The sequence below is a fragment of the Mya arenaria genome, chromosome 9 (assembly GCF_026914265.1).
Source record: "Mya arenaria isolate MELC-2E11 chromosome 9, ASM2691426v1".
NCBI classification, from domain to species: Eukaryota; Metazoa; Mollusca; class Bivalvia; order Myida; family Myidae; genus Mya; species Mya arenaria.
The window spans coordinates 19,442,700-19,470,281 of NC_069130.1; the positions used below are offsets into that span (position 1 = coordinate 19,442,700).

General features: G+C 34.2%; 1 protein-coding gene across 1 annotated transcript; it reads left to right on the forward strand.

Annotated features, from left to right (window-relative positions):
- The first annotated feature begins 1,816 nt into the window (after positions 1-1,816).
- LOC128245825 (eukaryotic translation initiation factor 4 gamma 1-like) lies at positions 1,817-27,014 on the forward strand. Its single transcript, XM_052964050.1, has 19 exons — positions 1,817-2,026; positions 2,526-2,661; positions 3,742-3,859; positions 4,732-4,859; positions 5,392-5,501; positions 14,923-15,105; positions 15,739-15,876; positions 15,984-16,043; positions 16,486-16,626; positions 17,294-17,373; positions 17,729-17,885; positions 18,127-18,231; positions 18,716-18,851; positions 19,399-19,535; positions 19,729-19,838; positions 23,731-23,857; positions 25,010-25,223; positions 26,191-26,337; positions 26,603-27,014. The coding sequence occupies exons 1-17, from the start codon at positions 1,817-1,819 to the stop codon at positions 25,139-25,141; spliced, it is 2,208 nt and encodes a 735-aa protein (XP_052820010.1). The 3' UTR covers positions 25,142-25,223; positions 26,191-26,337; positions 26,603-27,014.
- Positions 27,015-27,582: the final 568 nt, after the last annotated feature.

The window sequence follows — 27,582 nt, forward strand, 5'->3', positions numbered from 1 at the left end:
GAGTAATGTTTCATTTTCAATTGAATTGAAATGAATACTTTAATTTATACACGATTGTTCAAAATGTAACCTAACTGTGTCAAGGCTTTTCCTTGTGGTATTTATCAATCCTGTGATATCTTTTGTTTTAGCAATTTTATATTCATGATTTGATTCAGAACCTTACGGCACAGTGCCATTTGAAAACAGAATGAGGGTTGGGTCTGAAATATGCCAAACATGCAATGTGAAAGATCTCAACTTTTGGCCAAGTACAGTTCATAAGATTCTAGTTATGATGTGCCAAAAACCATATTAAAAGTTGTTATATACCCTATGTGTCGTTTGAAGTCTATTACTGTACAATAGCTGCCAGTACTGATGAGCCATCTACACACATGGCTCCAATGAACTCGCTTGATCTTGTGTCCCTTAAAACAATAAAAAAGAAAATTTGGTATAAAGTGTGTTAAATGCAACGTTAAACGACTTCAGGAAGTCATTTCTAAAATTATCAAGATCGACTAGCTTATTTTTGTATAGTCAATTATTAGGAAATAGTTCTAAAGAACTGTTAAGGTTCATTGTTTTAGGATAAAGTTGCTTCAGTGAGTTGACCTATTTGAAGTAACATCTCTTCAAATTCAAAATAGGTTTGTTTGAGCAGTTTGAAATTAATATTTATTTAGGTCGGATATAATAGAATACAGACATAACCATGCGAGTAGACACATGTATGCGACGACCTAATTATTTGCTTTAGATATTATCGTATATGGTATGGTCAGTTTTTATCTAGTAAAATGTAGCATGTAACATGAACAAATACATCTATATATAACTGCAGTATCTTTTGCCGTAGGTGTTGTCTTATATGGAACCGTACAGTGTATATTTGGTGGACATGAATCATAAACGAAGATATATAGGACAATATATATAACCCTAAACCAATCGTATAATTGAAAGCCACGTTATACATGTTAATGTTCAAGTTATACTAATACACGGTCATTTTAACAGCTAGCTTTATCAACATAAATTTAATGATAGTTTCTAAAGTTCAAAATGTAGGAAACAGGGCTAGCGTTATCACCACTTTTTATCAGTAATACACATAAAGGTATAAGGTTAAAATGAAAATGCACCCATAATTGCTTGGTTTCACATGGTTTAAGGCAGGATTAAATATAAACATTATGGCTAGCCATCAAAATTGTGATTTGTGTGTTTCAAAATCAGAGGGGAATAAAATAATTGGATACTGCAATGATTGTAAAGGATATATATGTGAAACATGTTATCAAACTCATACAAAAGCAAATGCATTCATACACCACGCTATAGATAAAGGTGCCACTGCAAAACAGAGTACCGATAAAGAGGTGGCAACGCTTGGAAATTTAGACATTCACGAACAGATCTGCAAACAGCACAATAATGAGAAGACTTCGTTGTTTTGCAGAAAGCACATGGCGGTGATATGTGGACGATGTTTAATTCAAAAACACATGTACTGTGAAAAACAGTTGGTTGATCTCATTGATGTTTCCCATCCTAGCATAGACCAATTGAACGAAATCATACATGACCTAGAGGATATACTGAGTGACGCACAATGCCTTGAAAAGAAGGTTAATGTCAGCAAAGAAAATAACAATTCAGCCAAAGAAGAGAATTTCAAAGCTGTTCGGAACTTCCGAAAAGACATAGAACATTATTTAAACAAAAGTTACAAAGTAATGTAGAAAATGAGATAACACAGTGTCATGCAAATAATGAAAGCATATTAACGGCACAACTTAAGACATGCTTGTATATAAAGGAAACAGCGTTGATGAAACAACAGCAAATTGATTCCATAGCCAAGAAAAATCTACAGAGCACTCTATATGTTACAACTGAGAACTCACGACCAGAAATAGCTACGCTGAAACAAACCCTAAATGAAGCTTCTAGAAAACCCATGGGTCAAATGTACGAATTCCAGAAAAATGAAAACCTGATATTGACGGAAACCCTATTCGGCAAAGTAGAAGATTTGCAAGTACATACATTACGTTTACAGTGATTGTCAAATTGTCACTCATTTAAATAAACTATGGATTTGAAAAGAAAGACATATCACAATTTGAACTGTTCATTAACATTTTTTTGGTTTCGTAGTTATGATATCTAAACTGAGTATTAAACGAACCAAATATACAAAATCAGGCTTAAGGAGCATGCAATTATATTTAACGTTGATATAAAGCCTATTTAGAAAGTTAAGAAAATAAACATCCGGAATAAAAATATTTGTGTGTCGGATACCGTAAATTATCAGTACATAACGACTATTTTATCACACTTGTCATATTTGTACACATCCACACATAAAACTTTAATATCAATAAATTGTACATTCAAACGAGAGTGGATAGATAGGATACATGGTTGCTACATATCACTCCAATGTTTATCAAATTTCAAAATTTAAATGGTCATAAATTAGATCGTGACCTAATGGCTTTGCAGTATTATAAGATATATCATTTGTTTTATAGAACAAGCAGCCTTTGATGACGTATGATGGAGGCGCGGAAAACACTGCGCCTCAATCCGACACTGTGCCTCAAGTCGGAGAGCAAAAATCATTCATCAGTAGACAAATGCAAGAGCTGCCTTTTAAGGAGAAACTTGGTAATAATAAATTAGTATTTCGGCTAAAAATGATTTTGCAGCATTTTTGATAGTAAACGGATTGCCGAGCGGCTGGTTTGTGTTAAAGTTTTCTATATCTTTAACAACTTGACGCGTGTGACTTGCATGTGGTGTTTGTTATTGTATATGTTGTGTCATTCGAGCCCCTGCTTTGTTCCTGTAAAAGGTGTTGATCCTTTAACGTTCGATTATTTGTTCTTGTAGTTTTCCTCAAAAATTGATTAGGGATAGAGAATTTGCAACAATGTTTCAAATATCAAAGTATTACGTACGAAGAAAAAGATTTAAATCGTTTGTTAATTATAAACCAATTTTGAGTATGTTTTGGTCAGGTAGTCCTAACTAATAATTTCAAAAGCGTTATTCAAGTAATCGCTAGGGCAATGACCCTGTATCGGCCCAATGCCGTACACACAATCGGTCTGGTACTGGTTGCAGGCACCGGGTTGATAATCGGTCCCATGCTGGCTCAATGTGCCGGCCCGATATCGGCTCATTACCTGCTCTGTACCGGCAGGACGATGTCAAACAATTGCCCTTAATGGCCAAGTATTTTCCAATTTCTTGTAAATCAAGGGGCTATCACCGCTTTCTCGTACGATATACTTATTATTATTAATAATTATAAGTATTATTTCATTTCAAGTGTGCGATCATTGTGATAAATAAAGACAAACTATGAAAAGCTTTGATGTTTTAGTGTTAAAACAAAGTAATAGTCATAATGCATCGGTGCGAGGATTTAAATAGTATAACACACACTTACATAATGCATATTACAACAACATAATGTCATAAAGTAGTGATAAACATTTAAATATAATATGGGTTACATATACATCATGTAAGTTCCTCGAATTTTGAAATATTGTGTAAAACGGATAAAATATAGTAAAACATACACATTGTTTGCCAATGGTTAAACACTAGTATCCCTTGAATAATATCGGTACGACATCAGCCCACTGGCAAATAGATATATAATTTATAGAAGTAACAACTTGTTTACATACTTTTCAAAACATGTAATATATATAATTGTGTTTTCTTTGTTGAAAGTTAAAGTACAGCGAACTGCCATGCTTTTCAACGCCATGTTTGAATACCTTATGCTGGTCCTGCAGTGGTTTGCCGATATGCCACATGTACGACATATGCCTGTACCGGGCAGTTTCCGGTTTGCTCACTGGGATGACCTTAGCGTTTGTTATAAGTGCAAAACATAATGCAAATACAACGTATTGAGACGAATGTTTGCATTGCTTTTCGGCTCATTTAGTATAATGTGAATGAAAATAAACCTTATCCATAGTTTTATTTGACTTAATAGAAACATATTCTTATCTATAGAACGATTATAGTTCATGACATTTGTGAATCAAGTAAATTTGCCCTGCTCTATATGTTTGTGTTAGTCTCATATGTCTACATGTATGTTTATCCAGTACACGTACTTTCCAAGTCAATCTTTCTTGTGATAATCCATTTTCCTATTCTTCCATTCCTTTGAGTCATTCCTATCATTCACTAATTCATATACTTATTTCACTTTCATTTTCGCTTTCACTTTCTATATTTATTAAAGTAGTTCGCCTCGTGCACAGCTGGTGGCGGTATTTTCCTCGTGCACAGCGCACTCATATTTTGTCGATGGAGACGTAAACATCGTTGGATAAATTTGGAAACTTTATTGTTTCATTTCTTTATAAAAGTGTATTTGGATAATTCCAGTCGCCCTGAGAGACGAACCATTTTCATTCGCGACATATAGAACGATTATAGTTCATGACATTTGTGAATGAAGTCAATCCTACTTTATTGCACATAAAAGAAACCATTCTGTTGCTTTGCCAAATATTCAGATTGGCAAACTTGAAAACCTTGTTTTCGTACTGAAGCACGCCAGCTTGATCTTTTAAACAGTTTACAATTACATAAATAAGTAATATAATGGATTTTTGAATTGCCATTTTTATAATTGTTTTCCGTTTACTTGATGTTTAAATTATGTCATGTTGCACATCAAATAAATGTTAAATGTATATACAGGTACGTTCTAGCTACGAAGTGGTTTAAGCAATGGAAGAGCTATGTGGGCTATGACAGCTGGGAAAACTACAATGCTGGAGATGAAAGTGCCAACCCTGGACCTATTGACAACTCGCCCTTGCTTAAAAGTACAATCTGAATTTGCCTTATGCCCTCTTGTTATGTTTGATCTTGGTTTATGAATATTTGACCTAGGCTATTCATTTAGGGTCGGATTTCACTTTGCAGTGTTTATACCATTTACAAATATTGGCAATGTTTCTGAAGACTTTACTATAGGCAAATTAGAATCACCATAATATCATAGTACATTCTCAAGGAGAAATCCTTTTAATGCACAAATACACCAAAGAATGAGGTCAGTGAATAGAGACTGTTTAGAAATGTTTTATCGCTACACAAAGTCTTATAGAACCTTCTCTCAAAGTATGTTATTATCTTATCTTGTTGATGTACATATGTTTAAAATTGCATTGAATAAACCGGAGTAAAGCTGGAGATAAAGACATAGTTGGTTCTGGACAATGTCATTTTATAGACGCTTGATGAGCCTGATTATTTAATCTGAGGCAGATTTAAGGGCAAATGTATTCAATTGGCTTTATTACTGTTCACTTCTGTATTCTCGTTATTTTGTTCAACCATGTTTTGCTTTTTCAGTGGGCACTAAGACTCTTAAAAAGCACTTGATAGATGACCTTAACTACACCCTCGTGCCTTTTGAGGCTTGGACAGCGCTGGTCTCGTGGTATTCAATTACAGATAACCAGGTGTGTGTCCTTAATGTCGATTCTGTTTTTCAGCTGTTTTCGGCGAATCCTCGAAACAATCCCCGTAGGCCGAGAAAGGCGTGACAGAGGAAGGTTTGGGATATTTCTGAACCCCGGAACCAGAAATCCACAGGAACAAATCAAAGAGGTTGTTAAATGGGTGGTTAATGGTTACGAAAGTTTTCAATCAGAATTGATTTAAGCGATCTTTGGCGAGTTTTTTTTCCATCTGAATTGACCACGAATGTGATGTTCTATTTATTCAAAATGATAAGTTGATGTTGTCATGCGAGAACTACTCAAAACCACCTTACATATTGCTGCTAGCTTAATAACACATTTATAAGTGACGTTAAATCGAAAGTATTAGACTTACTATCTATCAACTATATTAATTGACGTTATATATTATTCTGATTGGTTCGAGACACGTAATCTAGAGGTTATTGACGAAATCGTTATTTTAGAATAAATTTACTCAATAAAGGATCAATAAAACGGAACAACCCATGTGTTTTATTTATTTAACGTTATACCTTAACCATTTTGTATCATCAATAAGATACAACAAGTTGATGATTGAATGCGTATTAATCATTCATGTAGACCTATGTTGTCCTTGTGTTTAAAACATATAATCTGGGGAAACACCATCGAACGCAATATGAACTCAAGACATTAAAATTACAATGCTATATGTTTATATCGTTTATATCGTTTCCAGATATCACGTTGTTAGAAAGACATTTTCTAATTTGATTTTGCACATTAAATAAAAATAAATATTTTACGCTATTATATTTTTTTCTTACAATTTGGGTAATATCATTTTGTCAAATGACCTGGAGCTCTCGTAGCGTCCCATATCAATAAATCTTTTAAAAAATATGGGTTTATTTTGACTAAGTGCTCACGACGTTGTAGGTGTATGGATATTATCATTTGCATGTATTATTAGTTACACTGGTATTAGCTGGAGGGGGGGGGGGGGTATGTGATAACACATAACCTCCCCACTAGCTACTAACAGTGTAACGAATATATCTCACCGAGTACCTTTAATAATAAGATTATATTAAGATATAATGTGTATGAAAATATTCAGTGACGCTTAAATATTGTCTCAAAATTACATTTTAAGAAATACAAAAAGTTTATGTAATCAAGTTAATTTGGAATAAATACAATAACAATGTAAACATAGTAATGACATTGTTTGACAGCATATATATTTTCTTAGTAAGGTTAGATGAAATTATAACTATACAAGAAAGATGTATCACAGTCAATACATGTAGTAATAAAAAATACAACAAGAGTTAACTGTTTTTAACACTTATTTTTTAACAATTTCTTGAAGGTAACTCCTCAGCAGATTTGCAGATTTCTTGTTGCATCGAAGCGTCTCTTCTGAGTTTAATTTTAACCTATTTTGAGTAACTCGTCACATGTTGTGCTTGTAAACCGTTTTTAGTCAGTATTTTGTAACCATTGACCCAATTAAACAGTCGCTTACACACAACAGATTGCTTGAATACAATGGATATTCAAAAACGTGCATAAGTTAGCTACCCTTCAGTGAAAAGTGAAAAGATAAGCCGAGAGAGAAGTTTCGGCCGCCATTTTGTTATGTCTTTTGCGGAGTATGAAAGTTACTGGGGTAGTATGAAACATTCTGGAAATTACAGGGGGGGATTATGGATTATACATGTCGTGCACGTGACCGCTCTAGGCCAATCAGATAGCGTCATTCTTGTAGGAGGTGAGATATTGTAATGATATCGTGTTATGAGATTTCACAACAAACATATTTCGTTTGAATTATATTCCTCTGTGTAACACCTTAATTAAGAGTTGTTTACATATTTTTGCATGCTTATATACTTTCAACCATTACTGCAGGATTGAACAGATTGTAAACATAACAGTGCCATTGTAGTACGTTTTAATTTTGGCCTCCCTACCCACTTTTGCCCTTAAAACTCATATCATTTAAACGTATTTATAAAGGAGCACATACGAATATTACAAGCCCCAAAACCTAAGAATGGTATCTTACCTAATTATGTCAAATCAAAGGGTCGTACTATCAGTTGCATGAGGGTAGTTTCGGTGCCCGAGTGTGGATGGTCTAAGGCAATAAGTTGAATTTTTAAGTTTTGCCTACTATTCTATACATTCTATCAATCTAACCCGCTATTTTCTCCCGATTTCAAGGTCACAGACTTATGACCTACTTGCATACTTGTTACATATAAAAATAATACCACTTTTTGACAGAAGTATGCATCTAACTCCTATTTATTGATATTGATGCAATCTTACCATTATTGAATCGTTAATTTCAGGTTTTCAAAAAGGTTGTTCAATTATTTGTTGAAAAGGTTTGAAGTACGGCAATGGTTAAAATACAATGATTTACTTACGATGTTAAATATGCAGTCAATTAACCTGTTAGAGCCTTAATTTGAGCTATCAATATTAATGGCAATTATTTTCATCTGTAGGGTCTGGCGAACACCAAACAGCACTCCAACCACACTCGTCACTGGTCATCAAATGACAAAAATCGCAGACCGCCTTCACGATCAAGTCGTTGTTCGACGGGAAGATAACGTTTCAAAGCGTGCGTTTGATAGCATAAGATACCTTCCAACATTTAAATAAAGGTAGCTACAAACATTTTTGGTGCAATTAAAATTAGAAGAATACAAAAAATCAATATATTCCCTTTGAGCTTGTCTGTTTATAATTTGTTTTTTATATATATAGCCATAGCCCACGTGTCGTTGTGAAAAACTTTAACCTTGGCAACAGCCCAACATTCCAAACAAAGAAAGCTTCTCTGTATGTTGTCATGTCAGTGGCTTTCGTTTTGAACCTCTCGTCTTGTATACGTTTTAAAAAGCGGGACGTATTATGGTTTTCACATTTCCCTTCCTCAACAAATTGTGTTTTTATTTATTTGCTGCGAACTAAATGTTGATGTTTTGACCTGTTTGCCATGGTTGACAGGGTGTAAAATCAACAACTTAAATTCCAGCCTTTTTCTTGGTATAAATTATGCCCATGCCTGTATGATAATTTATTGTTATTAATGTTACTCTATGCTTAGTGTGTTGTGGTATTGTGACTATTCAGAATGACAATATTTATTTTTATTGTATGTTATGATGACAATAAAAATTACAAATGAATAAACTTCGAACCAGACAAACTTTTCATTGGTTGGTTTACAACTTAGTTGTAAACGTTCATTGGATAAGAATAAAATGGCTACTGTGTGTTACCTATTTAAAGTAACATCGCTTTAAATTCAATACGGTAAGCATTTCGAAAGTCAGTTTAATTTTCGGTTTTTAAATTAATGCTTATTGCGGTCGGATAGAATACAGACATAACCATTTGAGTGCACATAATTATGCGACTGCCTCATTTTTGCAGTAGGTGTTATTTTATATGGTATCATCATGTTTCATTTATTGGAAATGTAGCATATACAACTATATATATATATATATATATATATATATATATATATATATATATATATATATATATATATATATATATATATATATATATATATATCTATATATATATATCTATATTCGTATCATTTGCTGTTTGTATGATATTCTATGGTATCGATCAGTGTACATTTAGGAGATATGAATCATATACAATTATACATAAGACAATTTTTATATGAACCCTTAAACTATTTTATCATCGATAGCCAGGTTTTACTCCTTTATGTTGAAGTTGAAAGTACATGTAGTTTGATAACATGGACATGATAACATCGAGCTTTATCACAATATGATTATTAATAGTACAATAGTATTTTAATGCTCAAATATTGCAAACAGGGTTAGCGTTATCAACAATATATATCAGTAATACACTTTCAAGTCATGACGTTCAAAATGTGTGTGCCCTTTAATTGTTGTTAACACATGGTAATGGAAAGAATGAACATATATTTATATATTATATTGCCAGCCAAAATATTTGGATACTGAAGTGATTGTAAAGGATTTATATATGCAACATGTTATCAAACTCATACAAAAACAAAGGCATTAATGGACCAAGCTATAGATAAAGGTTTAATTGCGAAAAGTGTGCTGATATTGATGTGGCATCGTTTGGAAAGTAAGACATTCATAAACAGATATGTAATGACACAATAATAAGAAGCTTCGTTTTTAAACAAAAAGCACATTACGGTATTATGTGGATATTGGTTTAAGAAAAATAATGGAGCTGTCCTATCCGAATACTGAACGTTTAAACGAAGTTATGAATGGGTTAGAGGATTTACTAAATGACGCACAATGTCTAGAAAAGGATGTAATTGTCAGCAGAGGGGATAACAATTCAGCAAAAGAGAAGAATTTCAAAGCTGTATCTGATTTCAGAAAATGCATTAACGATTATTTTGACAGGTTACAAAGAAAAGTAGAAAATGAAATATCTAAATGTCATTCGCAAAATGAAGCCATTCTTACGGCACAGCTCCAGACATGTTTGGAGGTTAAAGAAACAGCGCTGATAAAACAACAGCAAATTGATTCCATAGAACAGGAAAAGTCAACACTTCATGAAACAAGTGAGAATTTTGGAACAGAAGTAGATATGCTCAAACATGCTCTAAATAATGCTTCAAGAAAGACCAGGGGTCCATTGTACGAATTCCAAAAAAGTGAAATCATTAAAAGCCTTATATCAACGGAAAATGTATTAGGCTCAGTGGAATATATTCACACCGGAAGCGATGAGCTTACGCCAACTATTCATGTACATGTCGCAAGTAACCAAGAGTCTTTGCAGGTAAGTCATATTCATAAAAATATTTTCTTATGCGGAATCACTCATATTAGTATTAAGTCATACACTATCGATTTCCCTCTTCTGCTAGCGCCTTCCGAACTACCGAACATTTTAAGACCTGCGGAATTTAATCATGCAAAAGAAATAATATATTATTAATTGCAAATATAGATGTTGTAATAAAACACTCACGCACACACGCACGAGCACCCGAACACACACATACACTCGCACGCACCCCCTCCCCACTACACTTGTGTAGAATTCATGTTAAGCAGTTAATTCTTTTTTTCCGGTAAATGTATCATTTTCAAACTCAATTTGTAAAATTAACTCATAGCTTTCTATATCGTCAACATGAGTAAAATTATTATTGCTGCATTCAGGAAATATATAATTGATAATGAATACTATAAACAAACAACAAATTGTGTTTTTATATAATAAATGATTCGGTAAAATGAAATACCTTAGACTTATGTGAGTAATATCAATGTCTCAAAGCAAATTATCAAAGAGATATAATACTGAAGACAGCAACATACTTCAAGTTTCACAAATTATTCATAATTTTAATATTTATGCAAAAAGCTACAGTAACAAGCTCAGTAGCAAAAGTTTTAACAAAGACCCGGTTTAGTGGCACTGGGTAAACGCCAAAGACATAAAATCACAAACAAGAAATAAGCCCAAAATATGTCAAAGTAGAATTTTCAAATACAAGAAATAAAGGGCGCTGTGCATTCTTTCATTAATTACACTTTATTAATTGTCCTCGTTAAACATGTCCACTCTCACTAAGCAACATAAAATGAACATTAAGCTGCTAGATTCCTTATATGCAGTAACATATCATTTGTTAGTAAGTTAAACAACATAACTTGCTGTAGTTACTGCGAATCGCTAGTTTTGTATTATATCAATACAAGGGCAACGAATGCAGGGACTGTTCCGTATTATATTAGCAAGTTACCGTGCAATTAATAAGGTGCATATATCGGAATAGCGTAGTAAGGTTGTGCACATAACTTGGTTTGAACCCCCAGTAAATTTACATTTTACTGACCGTTCCAAGGCGGTACCTCAATTAATAACAATCAATTATAAACATACCTAGTTTTTTATATATAGTATGTATGTATGTGCTGTTTGTGGAGTTTTGTGCTGTTCTTCCATGTTTCTTGTTTGTGATTATTTGTTTTTATGTTCTATTTATTTGGCGTTTAACTCGTGCCATTAAACCGGGTTTACGTTTGAAATTTTTGCTACTGAGCTTGGTTCTGTAGTTTTTCACATACATAATGTATTCGCATTCCGATACTCCCTGAAATTTTTCCGATATTAATATTAATGCATACATGAAAATAGAAAAACGAACAATTTTAATGTGGTACCAAACATTATCGACTGATTTTTATCATATCCTACCAGTAATAAAGCATTAAGCCATATCTAGTTACACAAATACAGCCTACAATAAGGTGCAAAAAAGTAAGGTGCATTTTACTAAAATTGTAATAATTTATTAAATCTATTCTGACGAGGAAATTGAATATTTTTGGCTGGTTTCTTGTAATAACCCCGCAAACAATTATTGAGGGTTGTATTGAAGTCAAAATAAGGTTGGTCTCTTGGTCGGTCTGTATCAAAATGTTTGTGCAGAAGTATATTATGAGTTTTTGACGTATTGTTTTGAGACGAGACACACAAGATCACCATAAAATTTACTAGCGCCTAACACTTTCCTTACAACTAATTCGTTCAAACTGTAGACCCATTTGAATAAATAAGTTCTGCTTTGTCATAATAGGATTTGCATAGAAAACTTCTTGCACAGTTCCAGCGGGATTTATCTGATATTTCGAACACATGACCACCATGAAGTACACATTATCAGTAACAGTAAAATGCTTCAATAATCTCAATACCTCTAATATTACCGTTATTGCTATATTAAGGGAATATATGGGTGTTGTGGAGCGAACTACTTCGACAATTAATAGGGATCATGTGTACACGGTATAAGAATGATGTGTACAAGTTTACTCGTGTCTTAACCATTCTTCGCCAGTTACGTCAGGTCGTGTAACAGTTTTTCGCGCTTGAACTTGATCTTCTAAATAGCTATGTTGATTTTTCTGAAGCTAACAATAATGGATTGTCACTTTTATTATTCTAGTGGTTGGCAAATGTTTAGTGAGCAACGACCTATTCATCTTAGAGTAAGCTGTTTCCGTGGACTTTTCTCCGAGCTTAGAGATAACTTTCTGAAAAAGTTTATCACACCTTATTGCATTCATGTGTAAAACTACTACAAGCACAATGGTGCCTTTCAAGTGTTTATTGACCATGATTCATACGTGTTGGGCTATATTGGTTGAGTTGGAGTAATCCTCTAACATTCATTTAATTGATGTAGGCTTCTATTACGATTGTTGGTAGTAGTTTCTGACGTATTGTGTTGACCAATGGCTACCCCAAATCTTGAAATTGATTCTACACAATTTGCTGTCCGTGAGTTGGTGGTGCAAACTGCATCAAAATTTGTTACGTTATCACACGTATATACTATAACCATGATATGTAGAAGAGATGGTAAGGTTTCTTTTTCATATGATCCTGGCCTTACTCGTTTTAAAGATATGCGCTCTTGCATATTAATTATTCACTTTCATCTTTATTGCAGTTTGTGGAACGAACGCAATATTTATTTAGAGGTTCAACTCTGATACTTCGTTCACAGTATCAGCATGAGGGATATAATACATTTCAAACCCAGTTCCCGCTTGCCAAAACGTTATTGAGTGATGTTTCTTTTTACTTATTTTCTTTTAACTGTGGCAGTTCAATGTTACGTGTTTAGCAGTGAACAAGCCCACTCTTCTGAGATTTATGTTTTGCTTTGAATTTCTGGCAAATAAGTGTTGCATTTGTTGAAATAATCATAAACATCGAGCATCAGTTTAATCTCTTTTATTTGAGGAACGAATAACTTGCAAAGACTTAAAGGTTTCACTTTGTTACATCAGCATGAGGCAGAGAAGTACCTGTCACACACATTTCACACCAGCCAAAGCATTATTGAGTGATGTTTTATTGTACCTAATTATTCAACTGTTTCAGTACACTATCACAGTTTAAGAAGCGAAAAGGCCCACTGGTGTTAAAGTAATGTTTCGCATTGATCCTACGGCATATACTAATTGATTTCGTTAAAATTATCACACAATTCGATTGGCGTTTTTATATTTGTGTCAGAGTCATTTAAAACCTTCCTTCATCAAGGTGGCATGTGTGGATAATAACCCCTCACATGAAAGCTCTAGTTTGTATACACGGCAATCAAAGTTTAAAGGAGGTATTTTGGAATTACAGTACGGTCAGCCTGTCGATGTGAATGTTGTTTAGGTATGCGGTTTGTTTCAGAAACTATTCCAACAATTTTTTATGTAACACTCTTATATTTATAACACATTACCAACACGCAGGGTTGTTGTGCCTTGCGTAATTTCTTGCCCGAAAACCATTTCGGTCTATGTTATTTGCCATTGAAAAGGCTGGTGGTCTGTTGGTGGAGCTCTTATAGTTTCAGGGGAATGACTCTATCGTTACATTGCAAACATGCTATGTTCTAAAGCCTGACTCGGGCCATGTAGTCTTAGAATTATATTGGAGTTTGCGGAACGAACTTCTCTAACAGATTAAGAAGCTACACCATGACAATTGTACACTTTACAATCAACATCATCATCTTAATTTTTCGAAGTTTTGGTTGATGCTAGGATATACTAGAGATAACTTGTCCTACAGTTTTAACAATATAAATCAGTCTCGTAAAACACATTACCACACGATCACGTATGAATTTGGAATGTGCTCTTCAATTTTAAATTTATACTTTAGCTATACCTGACGATTTGAGATTGATATTGTGGCAAATATACTCGGGTTTACATAATCTTGAAATATTTATTGTTATGTGTTTCTCAATTTTGCCTCAGTCAGTTTTTCAAGCGCTGTGTTTGGTAAGTCATCACTTCTTTGACAGGTCTTTTTTTGTAAATGCCAAAAATATATAAACCTTTAATAGTGTTCTATGAATATTCCCTCAACAACAACACCAGCAGCATTCATAACAAACATGTCATCACACACAACAACATCATCCTCAGCAACAACAACAACAACTACTGCTACAAACAACAACAACAACAGCAACAACATTATAATTTTCATTTCCGATTACAAATCTTAAAAACAAATTAAAAAAACCCACTCATACATTGTCAATTAGGGTCATTTCTATTCAATTGTTGAACTAAAGCAATGGCGAAATAAAATAAAAATCATTAAATATTAATTTATATTTATCAATTAAAGAACAACGTTAATTCTGAGAAGGGAAACCCCCATTTTAGTTTCTCTATGATGTAAGCGCGGGATATACTCTACTTGAATAATAACCTTTTTTACCTTTCCCTTTAAATCTTAGTCGTAAATCAATGCATATTCAGTACTCGAAAAAGTTCGTGTAATGAATAATGCAGATATAACATGCGCATTTAGTTGTTGTAATGATTTCTAGTCCCGAGGCATGCCCAGCCAGCCGAGCCAAAAAAACAAGTCCGGACAGCCGTCTGGTCAAATCAATCAGCCCACTCGAGCGACCGAAGTAAAACTACACAAAGCTAAGGAGCCCTGGAAACCAAGACGTTTTAAACGCGGTACCAGCAAAAAGGAAGTGGCGGGAAACGACGATGCAGCAGAGGTAACAAAAGCCATAGAATAAATTTTGATCTCGTTAGCCATTATCCCTGAATGCTAAGTCCAGAGTAAATATCTGTCAAGTTCAGGTACAGTTTGAATAATATACATTTCGCTTAATCATGTTTTCTATTTACTTTATTCCGTTCCGTCTTACTGTCCGTCCTACCGTCCGTCTGTCTGTAGAAAAGATGATGTGTGCGCTTCATCTCCGAAATCCATTGCCTGATTTAAATGAAACTTCATATAAAGAAAAGTGCCTGTCATGGTGAGAGATTTTGATGGGATTATTTCCTACATATTTGTGGCCCTTTGTTTGTTTACTAGAAAGTATACAGTGAGTCACATATCTGCTTGTGCATTCCATCTCCAAGAACTCAGGCCCGATCTTGCTATAATGCCACAACGGTGATACTCTTTAAGCCTTGTTATGCCTGCCGTAAGCATGTTTGGAATTAAATATATTTCACATAGTTATGGCCCATTTTCAAAGCAAAAACATTTTTAGGGTAATCATACCAGGCTGACTCAATATCAAGGTAGTGAAGTCATTGCAAGATTTCTCGATCAACAGTGACATTGTTAAACGCAGGATGTACACATCACTCTACATAATCACTAGCTTCTCTCATTTTAGGACCTATACCAGGAGACAGAATGTCTTCTTGACAGGCTGACAGCGGAGCAGTTTCAGGAATTCGAGTCACAGATGAAGGCCCTAAAGATTGACACGGAAGATAAAATGAAGGTGGTCGTTGATCTTGTCTATGAGAAGGTTCGTTATTATTCGCAAAATTCATAGTTAACATGTGCATCTGTTTTCATAAGCTTTGTAGGTGGGTGAAGGCAAATGTTTTAATAAATTGTAGTTTCTACTTTCAGGCCATGAGTGAACCTAACATCAGTGTGGCCTACGCCTACATGTGTAAATGTCTATCAATGGTAGGCTGGACTACGTCACATGTTATCAAAAGCTAGATTCGTTTATAATCTATTGATATGTGCATAAGTTATTTTTCCTCAATACAATAAAAAAATAATATAGCTGTGTTGATATTTCCTTTAAATGTATGATTTTTCTGTTATAAGTTTGTATAAATTGAAAACATTCCAAGAAGTTTTTTGCCTAATAAGGCCATGCGGTCTACACATTAACTCCACTGTGAAGAATGACTCCTGTATCTGTTTCCTTTGTAACCATTACTGTATGCTTTTGAAAGACGAAGAGCATGTTATTCTTGCGAGGAGCAACCCTATTTCCTCTGCGCTTTGAGATAAATATCTTAACCACTAGACCACTCTCATCAGTAATAAAGCGGGCAATTTCAAATTAGGGAAGCAGTATCATCAATTAAGACATATTTATATGAATTTGAAATTTCAGATTCAAGTCCAGTCCAAACAAGGGAAGGTTATTAACTTTAGAGCCGTGTTGTTGACGCGATGTCAACGTGAATTCGAAATGAACAATTCGTCAAATCCCGCCTTTGTCACCAAACACAATGAAATCTCCAAACACGAAAATGTGAGTTCAATGGGATGATCTAGCACATTTTGTCACATCTAATTTACACTGATCAGTAACGTTATGCCAATGTAAAAGTCAGTTCGCAGTTTTTTTGTCAGAAAAAAATGTGAACGGAAAAAGGTCACTGTTGCATTTCCATTTAATTGAGCTGAACTCTAAAATAAACAATTCGTTTTCTCACTATCACTGTCATATACCTGTGTTATAAAAAGTGTAATACGACAGTTTCATTATCAAAACAAGTGAAATTGTTTTTGTTTTTAGGACAGGATATAATTTATGTCTGCCATAATGTAAAGAATTGTATTTTAAAATGTGTTTATTTTTATTTTAAGCTTTTCTATTACCAAGAGGTAAATGTAATGAGGTGTTTGCCAAAGCTTTACCAGCGTTGTCGTCGTCAGCGCTCAAACCACATGGCTTTAACTCGTGGTCACGAAGAGTGACCAATGTCAAATAAGCAAGGCGCATCATTGTTTTAATAACTGTCGAGATTTTCTCTTGTTCTACCGAAAACAACACAATAAGATGGCGTTGATGTGCGCTCCAGTGCGATCTTGTTCGCCAAGTTACATGTAAACATTGTCATTGTATAAAGAAAATGAATAACCATAAACCTTCAGCCGTGCTTGTTATTTTTATTGTGATAATTGCTCAATTACAGAAAAGAACAATAAAAGAATTAAAAAAAGAACTCCGTTACGAAGAGGCCAAAACCAAACAAAGATCTCTAGGAAATATAAGGTAAGATAGTAGGAAAGTGTTAAAATACGCATTTCAAGGGATCTCTTCTCTACTACGAGTGAACTGAATGTATCATGTTTAAATTAAACACACTTGCAGTTTAAGAATGTGACATATTCAAATGTGGACATATTTATGTACAAAACAATGTGGACAGAATGAACAATGTACGTAAATCTCATTTTTTTCAAATTAACCGGAAAATACATAAAGGGTTATCCATGTGATTTCGAATACAAATAACATGTATTAAAGGAAGCTGATTTCCATATTAAAGCTTATTAACACAGGTACACAGTACGTCATGTATAATAGTAATAAATCTTTTTTAAAACAGCTTCCGTTTTCATTTCAGGTTCATGGGGGAATTATTTAAGGTTAAAATGTTCAATGAAAGAATAATGCATGATTGTGTGTTCACATTACTTCGGGCTAAGGACCCTGAGAGTTTAGCGTGTGTGTGTATGTTATTAACAACTATAGGAAAAGAACTTGATACAGACAATGCCAAGGTAGGTTGCAGTAGATTATAAATAAATTATTGTATTTGGGACGGCCTTGCAATAAATTCACTATTGTCATCATTTAGAATATAAGTGTTTAGTTTTGTTGACAGCGTTTCTATATATTTGGTATATACAAATCTAACGACATTGAATATTACTATCATAAATAAAGCTTTCGGATGATGCCCTTGTATTTTTGTGAACGCTTCACGTGACAGAGATCAACGCATATTTTCATTTTATACAGCCCCGTATGGATCAGTATTTCCAACAGATAGCTAAACTAGCTAACAAAAAAACTACCTCTGCAAGAGTTAGATTTATGCTTCAGGATATGATAAATATTAGATTAGTAAGTATGGCATCTTTTGTGTATTTCAATGTCTATGACCTCTCTGAAAAATACATTGCGTAGTACATTCTGTCATCATGAAACATTGTTTGTGGAAAACATGTTAGGCTCTGAACGGAAATAGATATAAAGTTTGACTGAAAATATCTCCAAGACATGTGTCGACATCCATTTGTGCCTCATTTTGTAATAATTTGTCAGACTCTAGAGATAATTTATAGCTTTTGTAAGTTAATCCATATATGATAATTGTTAACCCTTTGTGACATACAGTGAAGACATATTGATTCCTTGTTACTGACGACCAATAGCTAAACAAAATCCACATAATATGCGTTATAAGAAATAAATGATCCCGTTACAATAAATGTGTTGTAATTGCTAAAACTGTTTTTATGTTTTACTCGAAGCCCGTTGCTGGCATTATTACACGACCCAGTTCACCAAATCCCATGATTACCCTTGCTCATGTTTGACACAACAGAACAAGTGGATACCGCGACGGTCAAACATCAACATCAATATCATCGACCAGATTCACAGGGAAGTCATACAGGAGAGGCAGGAGCAGGCCCTTCCAACTCAACAATTCAAAGAACAATTGAAGTTTCAGAAGGGCGGTATGTCGGTTGATATGCATGTAATGATATTGCATTCTCTAGATGGCAATACCAATTACGAGGTTTATATGGGTGTGACCCGAGTAACGTATTGTGTTAATCTGTTTATGATGCTGTTTATTATATACATGTTGTACGTCAGAGCTGACACGATGGAGCTGGGCTTGATCATATTATAAAGATATGCCTTTTCAATCTCGAAATATAACCCGAATAGGTCATAATGTGTCGGTCCATTTGGAAATGGTTGTCGAGAACAGAATCAGCAAATACTGTACAACATTAATAAATAAAAATTTAATTACATGTATATACATGAATATAAATACCAGCGATCAATAGTTTTAGCGATATGACCAGTGATTAGTTCGGGAGGCGTTGAATGGCTTGCCGGTCAAAAGTCAAAAGCTTTTGTTATGAGCTCGGGATAGGAAAATGTGAAGAATTGTCATCGAACAATAGTTCACTGGATTGTTCCCGATCTGCAATAGGGTACGACCTTTCAGCGATAACCTTTCGGTATTATAAATATTAAACCTTTTTTAAGATCGTTCCAGTCCAACCTTTGGTCAGATAGTTGTCGGTGGGAGTAGTCAGGTACATCGTTTGAACATGGTTGGCAAACAAACAGCGCTCAGCTCAGTAAACCGGTCAAAAGACCCACCACGCATCAACATTTCTAAGGTACACATCCAGGGACTTCAACCATATAATGAAGGGCAAAAACAATTTTGAGGTTTGTTACTCGTTTATAGGAGAGAATCATAATTAGAAAGAACAGGAAATGTTATTCCTTAAAATAGTAACTTGTAAAGTTTTTTTTTTAAAAAAACAAATCATAAAAACATCCTTTTATGAAACGATTGCTATTTTACAGGAAAACGGGCATAAGGCAGGCAGATTTGCTGGCACGGGTGAGAATTCAACGGGGGGCAACTCTATCAGGGCCAGAATGAAGATTGCAAAATCCCGTACTCCAGCTGAAAGGTTTGAAAAAAAAATGAACTTGTTTTATTTTATTTTTTTATGAATAATCAAAATGGTTGTTTGTATATCAACCATTGACAAAATGCTACAGTCAGTTGTTTATACTTAAATTCTTTGGGTAATTCAAAAACCAAAATGATATTGATTGTTCAAATGTTTTCCAAACTGCATATGTAAAATGAAGAGCATCCATAAGTTAATACAAGTGTTTTAATATTTTTCGTCGGAAAAAGAGGTTTACATGGCCGCGTCAATGGTGAAAATACCACAGTTGAACTAAATTTTGGCATAATGCAAACAATCAAAAATATACGTTTGAGAAACATGGAACATGCTGGTGGAAAGAGTACAATGCAAATCCTCTAATGATTTTCGCCTTTTAATACAAAAATCGATCAATGTGATAGGTGTCCAATCAAACAGACTATCATATTTTCTGGCATACCCATGTTTTACAATAATCCTTTGCAAAATATAATATATATTACATAATGTTACTTTAAATTAGCAATAATGTGAATAGAATGTGTACATTCTATATTTGACAAACGAGCGAAGCAAGTGAGTCAATATAAAAATGCTACAGAACGTCTGAATAGATCACAGTCTAACTAATATATATTGTTAAGTTCTTCTGTATGCACTTTAAGCTCAGCCTTGTCGTTTTCAAATCTTGCATCATACATTATAAACAAGGTCACACAAAAGTATTGTTACATCAAAGGGGTTAGGAAGTATTAGCTAGATCAGTTACAGGCCGCGTAAAATTCGAAAGATAATTTTGAAATGTTTTGAGTAAGATTTTCTATTCACATATTACAAAATTTCACTTAACATGACTACAGGTGGTTCCTAGATCTGGCGTTAGGTATCAACGGGTGGTATGAATTTGAACATGTCCCTGTCCTTGAGCATAACAAAACATATTAAAATGTGGGTTCGGGGACACAACCTCCTATAAATGTCGTATGAATTTTGCCGTATTGATGATCACATACATAAATGTGGTGGGTTCGGGGAGTCAGCCTCCAATAAATGCCGTATGAATGTTGCCGTTTTTATGATTTAATAGTCAAGTCCTTTTACTTCTGCCAGTATGTTTGCTCGCTTTCGTGTAGAATCGGATCAATTCGCGACATTTAATGAATACGGTGTACATATCCTCGGTATCCGGAATACCGCCCCAAATAGTCCGGTAATTGGTGTACCGGCAGAGTGTGTTGGTGAAACTCTTATGCACACATTATAAACAAAAAACAATGAAATTAAAATATGCAAACGAGTCAAGATCGAACAATGTATAACATCTCAAAGTGTTAAACATCTGTTTTTTGCATGTCAATACTTTTTATATTCTAGCCTAAATGATAATTTATTACAAGATGTTCCACTTAAATCTCCGGTTCTCAGCATCTGGGGAACACATTGATCGGCAAAACCCGTGCAAACAACCGCATGGATTAAAAGGAGTGAAAGGGGTGGGGTTGGGCGTGGCAGTGGCGATTTGGGGAGACCTGCAAACTTCAGCGCCCAGCTTAAACAAAAACAGGAACGCTTGAAGGCTGAAAATTCCACCCAGTAAGGCTTCACTGTTAGGATTGTTAATTATTACAGCCTCACTATGGTTGGATGTTATTAAAATACCCAATAACTTTAAAGGGGTGGTATTTGTATACCTCAACAACAATATTGGGTGATATTTTTATACTTCAACAACTATGGTAGGGAGCTATTTTTACACCTCAACAACAATATTGGGTGATATTTTTATACTTCAACAACTATGGTAGGGAGCTATTTTTACACCTCAACAACAATATTGGGTGATATTTTTATACTTCAACAACTATGGTAGGGAGCTATTTTTATACCTCAACAACAATATTGGGTGATATTTTTATACTTCAACAACTATGGTAGGGAGCTATTTTTACACCTCAACAACAATATTGGGTGATATTTTTATACTTCAACAACTATGGTAGGGAGCTATTTTTATACCTCAACAACAATATTGGGTGATATTTTTATACTTCAACAACTATGGTAGGGAGCTATTTTTATACCTCAACAACTATGGTGTGTTGCTATTTTTATACCGCAACAACTTTAGTAAGGTGCTATTTTTATACCTCAACCACTATTATGAGTGCCATGTTTATGTCCCAACAACTGTGGTAGAGTGCTATTTTAATACCTCAACAACTATTGTAGGTGCTAATTTTATACCTCAACTACTATGGAAGTGTGCTATTTTTATACCTCAACTACTATGGAAGTGTGCTTTTTTATACCTTAACTACTATGGAAGGTTGCTAGTTTAATACCTCAACAATACTATGGAAGGGTTCTACTTTTAAACCTCAACAAAAATTGCTGGGTGCTATTTCTATACATCAACAACTGTGGGGGGTACATTTTTTACCTCAACAACCATGGTAGAGTGCTATTTTTTTATCAACATCTATGGTGGGTTGGTATTTTTATAACTCAACAACTATTGTAGGGTTTTTTATACCCAAAAAACTATGGAGGGGTGTTACGTTCTTACCCAACCACTTTGGATGGTAGCGAATATATTTCCCAATCATTATGGTTGAGTGCTTTTTTGTATTCCTTAGCACTAAGTCGAGGGACAATATTTCACTAACCACTTTTGTGGGGTGATACATAGGATTAACTTTTTCTTGTAATTAGCCATGCTTGGAACTTTCATCTGGCAAATCCATGCAAGATGAGTCATGCGCAACAATTGTATTGTTAATCTAAAGTACATTTTTTCATTTCTATAAAACGCGAGTAAATATATACGTATACAAGACCTCTAATAAAATAAAATATTGATCGTCATAAACGCGGTTTGTAAAGGACATATTTAAGGTGAACAGCAATTACTACGCGTAAATATTGTCAGTAAAAGACGTCGCACGCGCTTTTATAGTAAAATAAGATTAAAATAAATTCAGAAGTATGGTTTGCATGTAAATATATCAATCATGTGATTCCTGTTGGGATAAAACAAATCGACCGTCATGCACACTGCTTGACCGGTAACTGTGCAAGCCTCTTCACCGACTTACGCGCATGCCCTCTGGCCAGAATTTTCTATCACGACCGGAAACACAAGATATACATTATTTGTCCTGTTCGTTCATCCGTCCGTCGCTCCGAACAAAGCTTATTAAAGCATAATATTAACAGCTACCTTCATGGAACTTGGTTTGTTGAAACAGGTCTTTTTTGAGAGTATTCATTTTATACGAAAATGAATGTTTGTCGAATGAAAAATATGCTTGAGATTGCAACGACAAAGCATTAATTTAAGTTCATCTTGGTGTGGTTCGAAACCTATTAAGGCTGCGTTTATAAAACGTATAGAGTAAGAGATGATGCAAGTTTCTTAATTATTTTTTTCGGGCAACAAATGAGATCAAATTGGCAATCAAAAAAGCGTGAATGTCTTTTCATTTTTCACTACATGCTACATCGAGCGATACCCTAAAAAGAATGCAAGCTTATTGTAAGATAATTAGTATAATATTAGATGGTTTAGGTGAAATATGTACACCATTTAATGTTTTTTTTACCCTAAACGTCGTCTGTCACTCCGCTCGAGTCAAAATTTGCTATGCAGTTTAATTAATGAAACATGGATAGAGGGTAAGGCATTACTCTTGTTGCGTTGACAGCAGAAAGGGTGAAAAGAGCACAAATAAATCGGATATTGACATAACGCAAAAAAGTATAAAATATTCGTTCAAGAAACCGCGAATGTGGATTATGTAAGTCGTTTAATTCTTAATAAGTCGTTGCCCTTTCATTCCCTTTGCAAAATGTGGATATCTACTCTTAAAGCCTTCTACTGTATTCACCGTTTGTCAATATTTGGTAGGTCCGAGGAATACTTTGGTCGGCGAATCCCGCGCAAAAGCCCCACGATTGGAGAAGGACGTGACAGGGTAGGGTTTGGGAGACCACCAAGACTCAAAACCAGACTCTCACAGGAACAGTTGAATGAGGTTATAACATGAGTGATCATTCAACCCAAAAAAATTCTGAACTGATAGAAACTTAACTTGGCGCGAGTTTTCTTCATTAAATTTGGTAAACATGTTTTTGAATTGACGTCTTAATTGTGTTAAAAGTGAAATTCTGTTCATTTGTTTATTTAATTAGATTATTTATAGCACGAAACACCCGAAACTCTCATTTATAATCTATCAAAAGTTACATGCATAATTATATATAAGAAATATTAAATGACGATATTCTAAAATAACAGTATTTTTGATTTTAGGTCATTTGACACTATTGTCACTTTTTAGGAAAATAATTCATTCATCTGAATATGATATATGGTGCTTCCATTCCACTTAAACCATTTGCATTATCTTAAATAATATATACTAATTTGATGATTGAATGCATATAAATCGACTTTATTCCATGAGACCAGTTATTCCATGCATACATATGCAAGCAGTTAATATCTTTTCAGATACAAAATCATATAGACGAATTATGTTTTTTTTTGTGTTATACATACAATTTGAATGGGAAAATCCGTCAGACCCGGTAGGAAGTAAAGACATTAAAATTGTAATCTCCGTGCAGAACTAAACATATATTCTGTTTTACGTTTTACGATCACACATTTTCCAGATGTAACCCTATTTGTTTGACATATTCTGGGCTGTTCCTTCAACAATTAATACACATCAATTCCCATTGAAATTAAACAAATATAAATAAAACTTAAATAAATAGTACCTTGGACAAAAATCCAAAATTTCACAAAGTGAAATATGTATGTGTATTATCTGTAACAATTTAGACATTTCGAGAAGTTTTTACCAGTTTTAAGGTAATGCTTTGTCGTTGTGGCTGTATGAATATGATCATTTGCATGTATTGTAATCATATCGGTTCTGAAATCCTCTCTCACTAAACGTTTTTTGTTTATAAAATTTGTCTTTATGTTACACCTCAATAAAAGTTGTTGCATAAAATAATTGTAAGATGTAAGAGTATCCACCGCATACTGATAAAAATGTACATAAAAATACACATAACACAAATAATTAACAAATGATGATTTTTACGGAGTAACCTTACCTCTTATTCTCTTTATATCTGTGATCAACACTAATAGCAATTACTCTCATCTGTAGGATTTTGATATCACGAAAGATGGACACAGCGCACCTGCCCCTGATATTCCACTGACAGAAATCGCAGACCGACTCCACGATCTAATCGTTGTGCGGCGGGAGGATAATGAGACAATTTACAACTGGATCTAGTCTAATGTTGATGAGCTGACCACTGCAAAGTCGCAGTTTATACGGATGCTTATGACTGCTGTGTGTCAAAGTGCCATTAAAGGTTGACTGGAATTCTTTATACATTATGAAAAACACAATATTTAAGATTAATGGCATAACTTGCCTACCATCATTATTTAGATATAAGCGTAAAACAGAAAGATAATCAATGCAATTCAAGAGAGTGAAAAGCTAATATAAACCAATTTTAAGATTGTCTGTTTTTCCATGAAAACACGTCTGGATAATGTACAAAGCCTACGGGTCGTTTTGCATTTGTAAGAGCGCTAAAACCGTTCAAGATACTGAAATTAAACTTGGTATAGCTGTTGCCATTATAATCGCGCTGTTTTTGAATATGTAGCCTATCTTTCATGTGCACTACAATAATTTTACCACTTGGTAATAAGAAAACTATTCAATGTCAACATACAGAGAATGGTGGACGGAACATCCCTCCTCTCAACTCCCAATCAGGAGCTAGAGGCTGGCATATACTTTGGTCATCCTCTATTACCAACAAACCTACATTTTATAGGATTTATATAACAAAAACATTGAGGTAATACCGTATTGAAAATGTTGTAGCGATCAGGTTTATTACATTGTCTTAAAGGGGAGCAGAAAAAAACAAATCTGAAGCAGCAGGCTGTTGTTCATTTGTATCTTATCAACAAACCTACAGTACACATTAGATAATTATTTTAATCGAACACATGAGTATATAAACATTGTATATTTTGTATTATAATCACTCTTCATGAGCAAATATATATGGGCAGACACGATACATTGGTAGCTGACAGCTTGCCCATATCACTCAATCTTTTTTACCACCATTCCTACATCGCGTGAATTTTGAATGTTCTTAACTGTTATAGCAATGTATATACAAACGCACCTGAACTTTGATAGAAAAGATACATTGGTTTAACAAACTTGCAATTTAACCTTAAAAACAATAAATCGGGGCTGACATACACCGGTTTTAGGGCATTTTCAATTATTAACATGAATCTCTTTTCTAGGTGAAAAGGGCAAGGAGAAACTAGAACCAAAGGATATCATCATACGTAACGACCTGCTGCAGAAGTACCTCGACCAAAAGCCGGTGTTCGAACTCCAGGCACTGTTTGCTCTGCAGTTGCTTGTTGCCAGGCTTGAACACCCACAGGGTATGAACATGGTTCATTATACTTCTATAATTAAAGCTGGATACAAAAGTGCTATAAATAAAGCTCGTTCCACATGATTGTCTTGCTATCATACACTACCACGTACTATTAAAGTCTCCTCTTAAATTTTCATTCCTCTTACTCTTCAAGTTTCTCATACTTTTTTTCCAGTCCCAACAACCTCTTGAGCATTTAGCAATGAGTGCTATTGTCTTCCATGTTTCATCATACGATATTCAAGCATATTATCTTCTATTATATCAAGGTCTACTCCAGTGTTTCTTCGACGTCTTTTATGACGAGGATATAATTAACGAGGATGCTTTCATTGAGTGGGAGGAGAGCGATGACGAACCGGAGGGGGAAGAGGACGGCCCTTAAACAAGTTGTACAGTTTTTCCAATGGCTTAAAGAGACCGAAGAAGAAAGTTGAGGGTTGCTCAAAGCTAAGGATAAGAACAAACAATGAATATTTTCACCGGCATGATTATACATCTAGAGATTGAGCTTAGTATTGTTGACACGCATTCAAATATTAATTTAAAGAAAATATATCGGGTAAATTCAAGATACGGTGCGTGATTAACATATGTTAATATGAATTATATACTTACAAATAGCTAAACAAATGTCATGGTATATGATTTGACTTGATTAATCACGAAGACATGTTAAAATGTAAAACCACTAGATTGTAATTTAGAAGGATATTGTACATCATGATGAATTTGCTTTAACTATTAATATATTCATTATCCACTTCTTGCTGCATGTGGAGGTATTTTGGGAATCGCGCTGGTATGACAAGTAAATGTTATGTACCTGGATGGGGGACAATAAGATATTCTACCACGATGTAATAGAAAACTGCGAATGATTCTTCATTCATCGATATAATTTTAATATGTACATGTAATACTTAACTGGAAGTAAGATTTATACTCGAAAGGGGACTTCATTCAATGAATATACCTAATTTAATTACATAATAAGTGTTTTGTACACTCGTAAAAACTATTTCCACATGCTTTTTAGCACTATGTTGTTGAAATGTGGATATTGTGTATTTCTGCTAGATATATTTGTTTAGATGTTATATATGATCAGTGGTTTTACCATTATGTTGATCAAATTGTCTAACATGCCTCTGCAAAACATTTAACACATTTGCTGTTGTTAATTGATTGTTGTTGCTTCACAATGGTAAGATGATTGGTTTATCATAGTATACAGTTAATGTCAGTC

What these genes read in the sequence shown, in the direction of transcription:
- LOC128245825 (XM_052964050.1), top strand. Translation starts at nt 1,817, where the DNA reads ATGAAACAACAGCAAATTGATTCCATAGCCAAGAAAAATCTACAGAGC. An exon ending in TTGATACAGACAATGCCAAG is followed by an intron (nt 17,886 to 18,126) that starts GTAGGTTGCAGT and finishes CATTTTATACAG; the next exon opens with CCCCGTATGGATCAGTATTT. An exon ending in ATTGAAGTTTCAGAAGGGCG is followed by an intron (nt 18,852 to 19,398) that starts GTATGTCGGTTG and finishes ACCTTTTTTAAG; the next exon opens with ATCGTTCCAGTCCAACCTTT.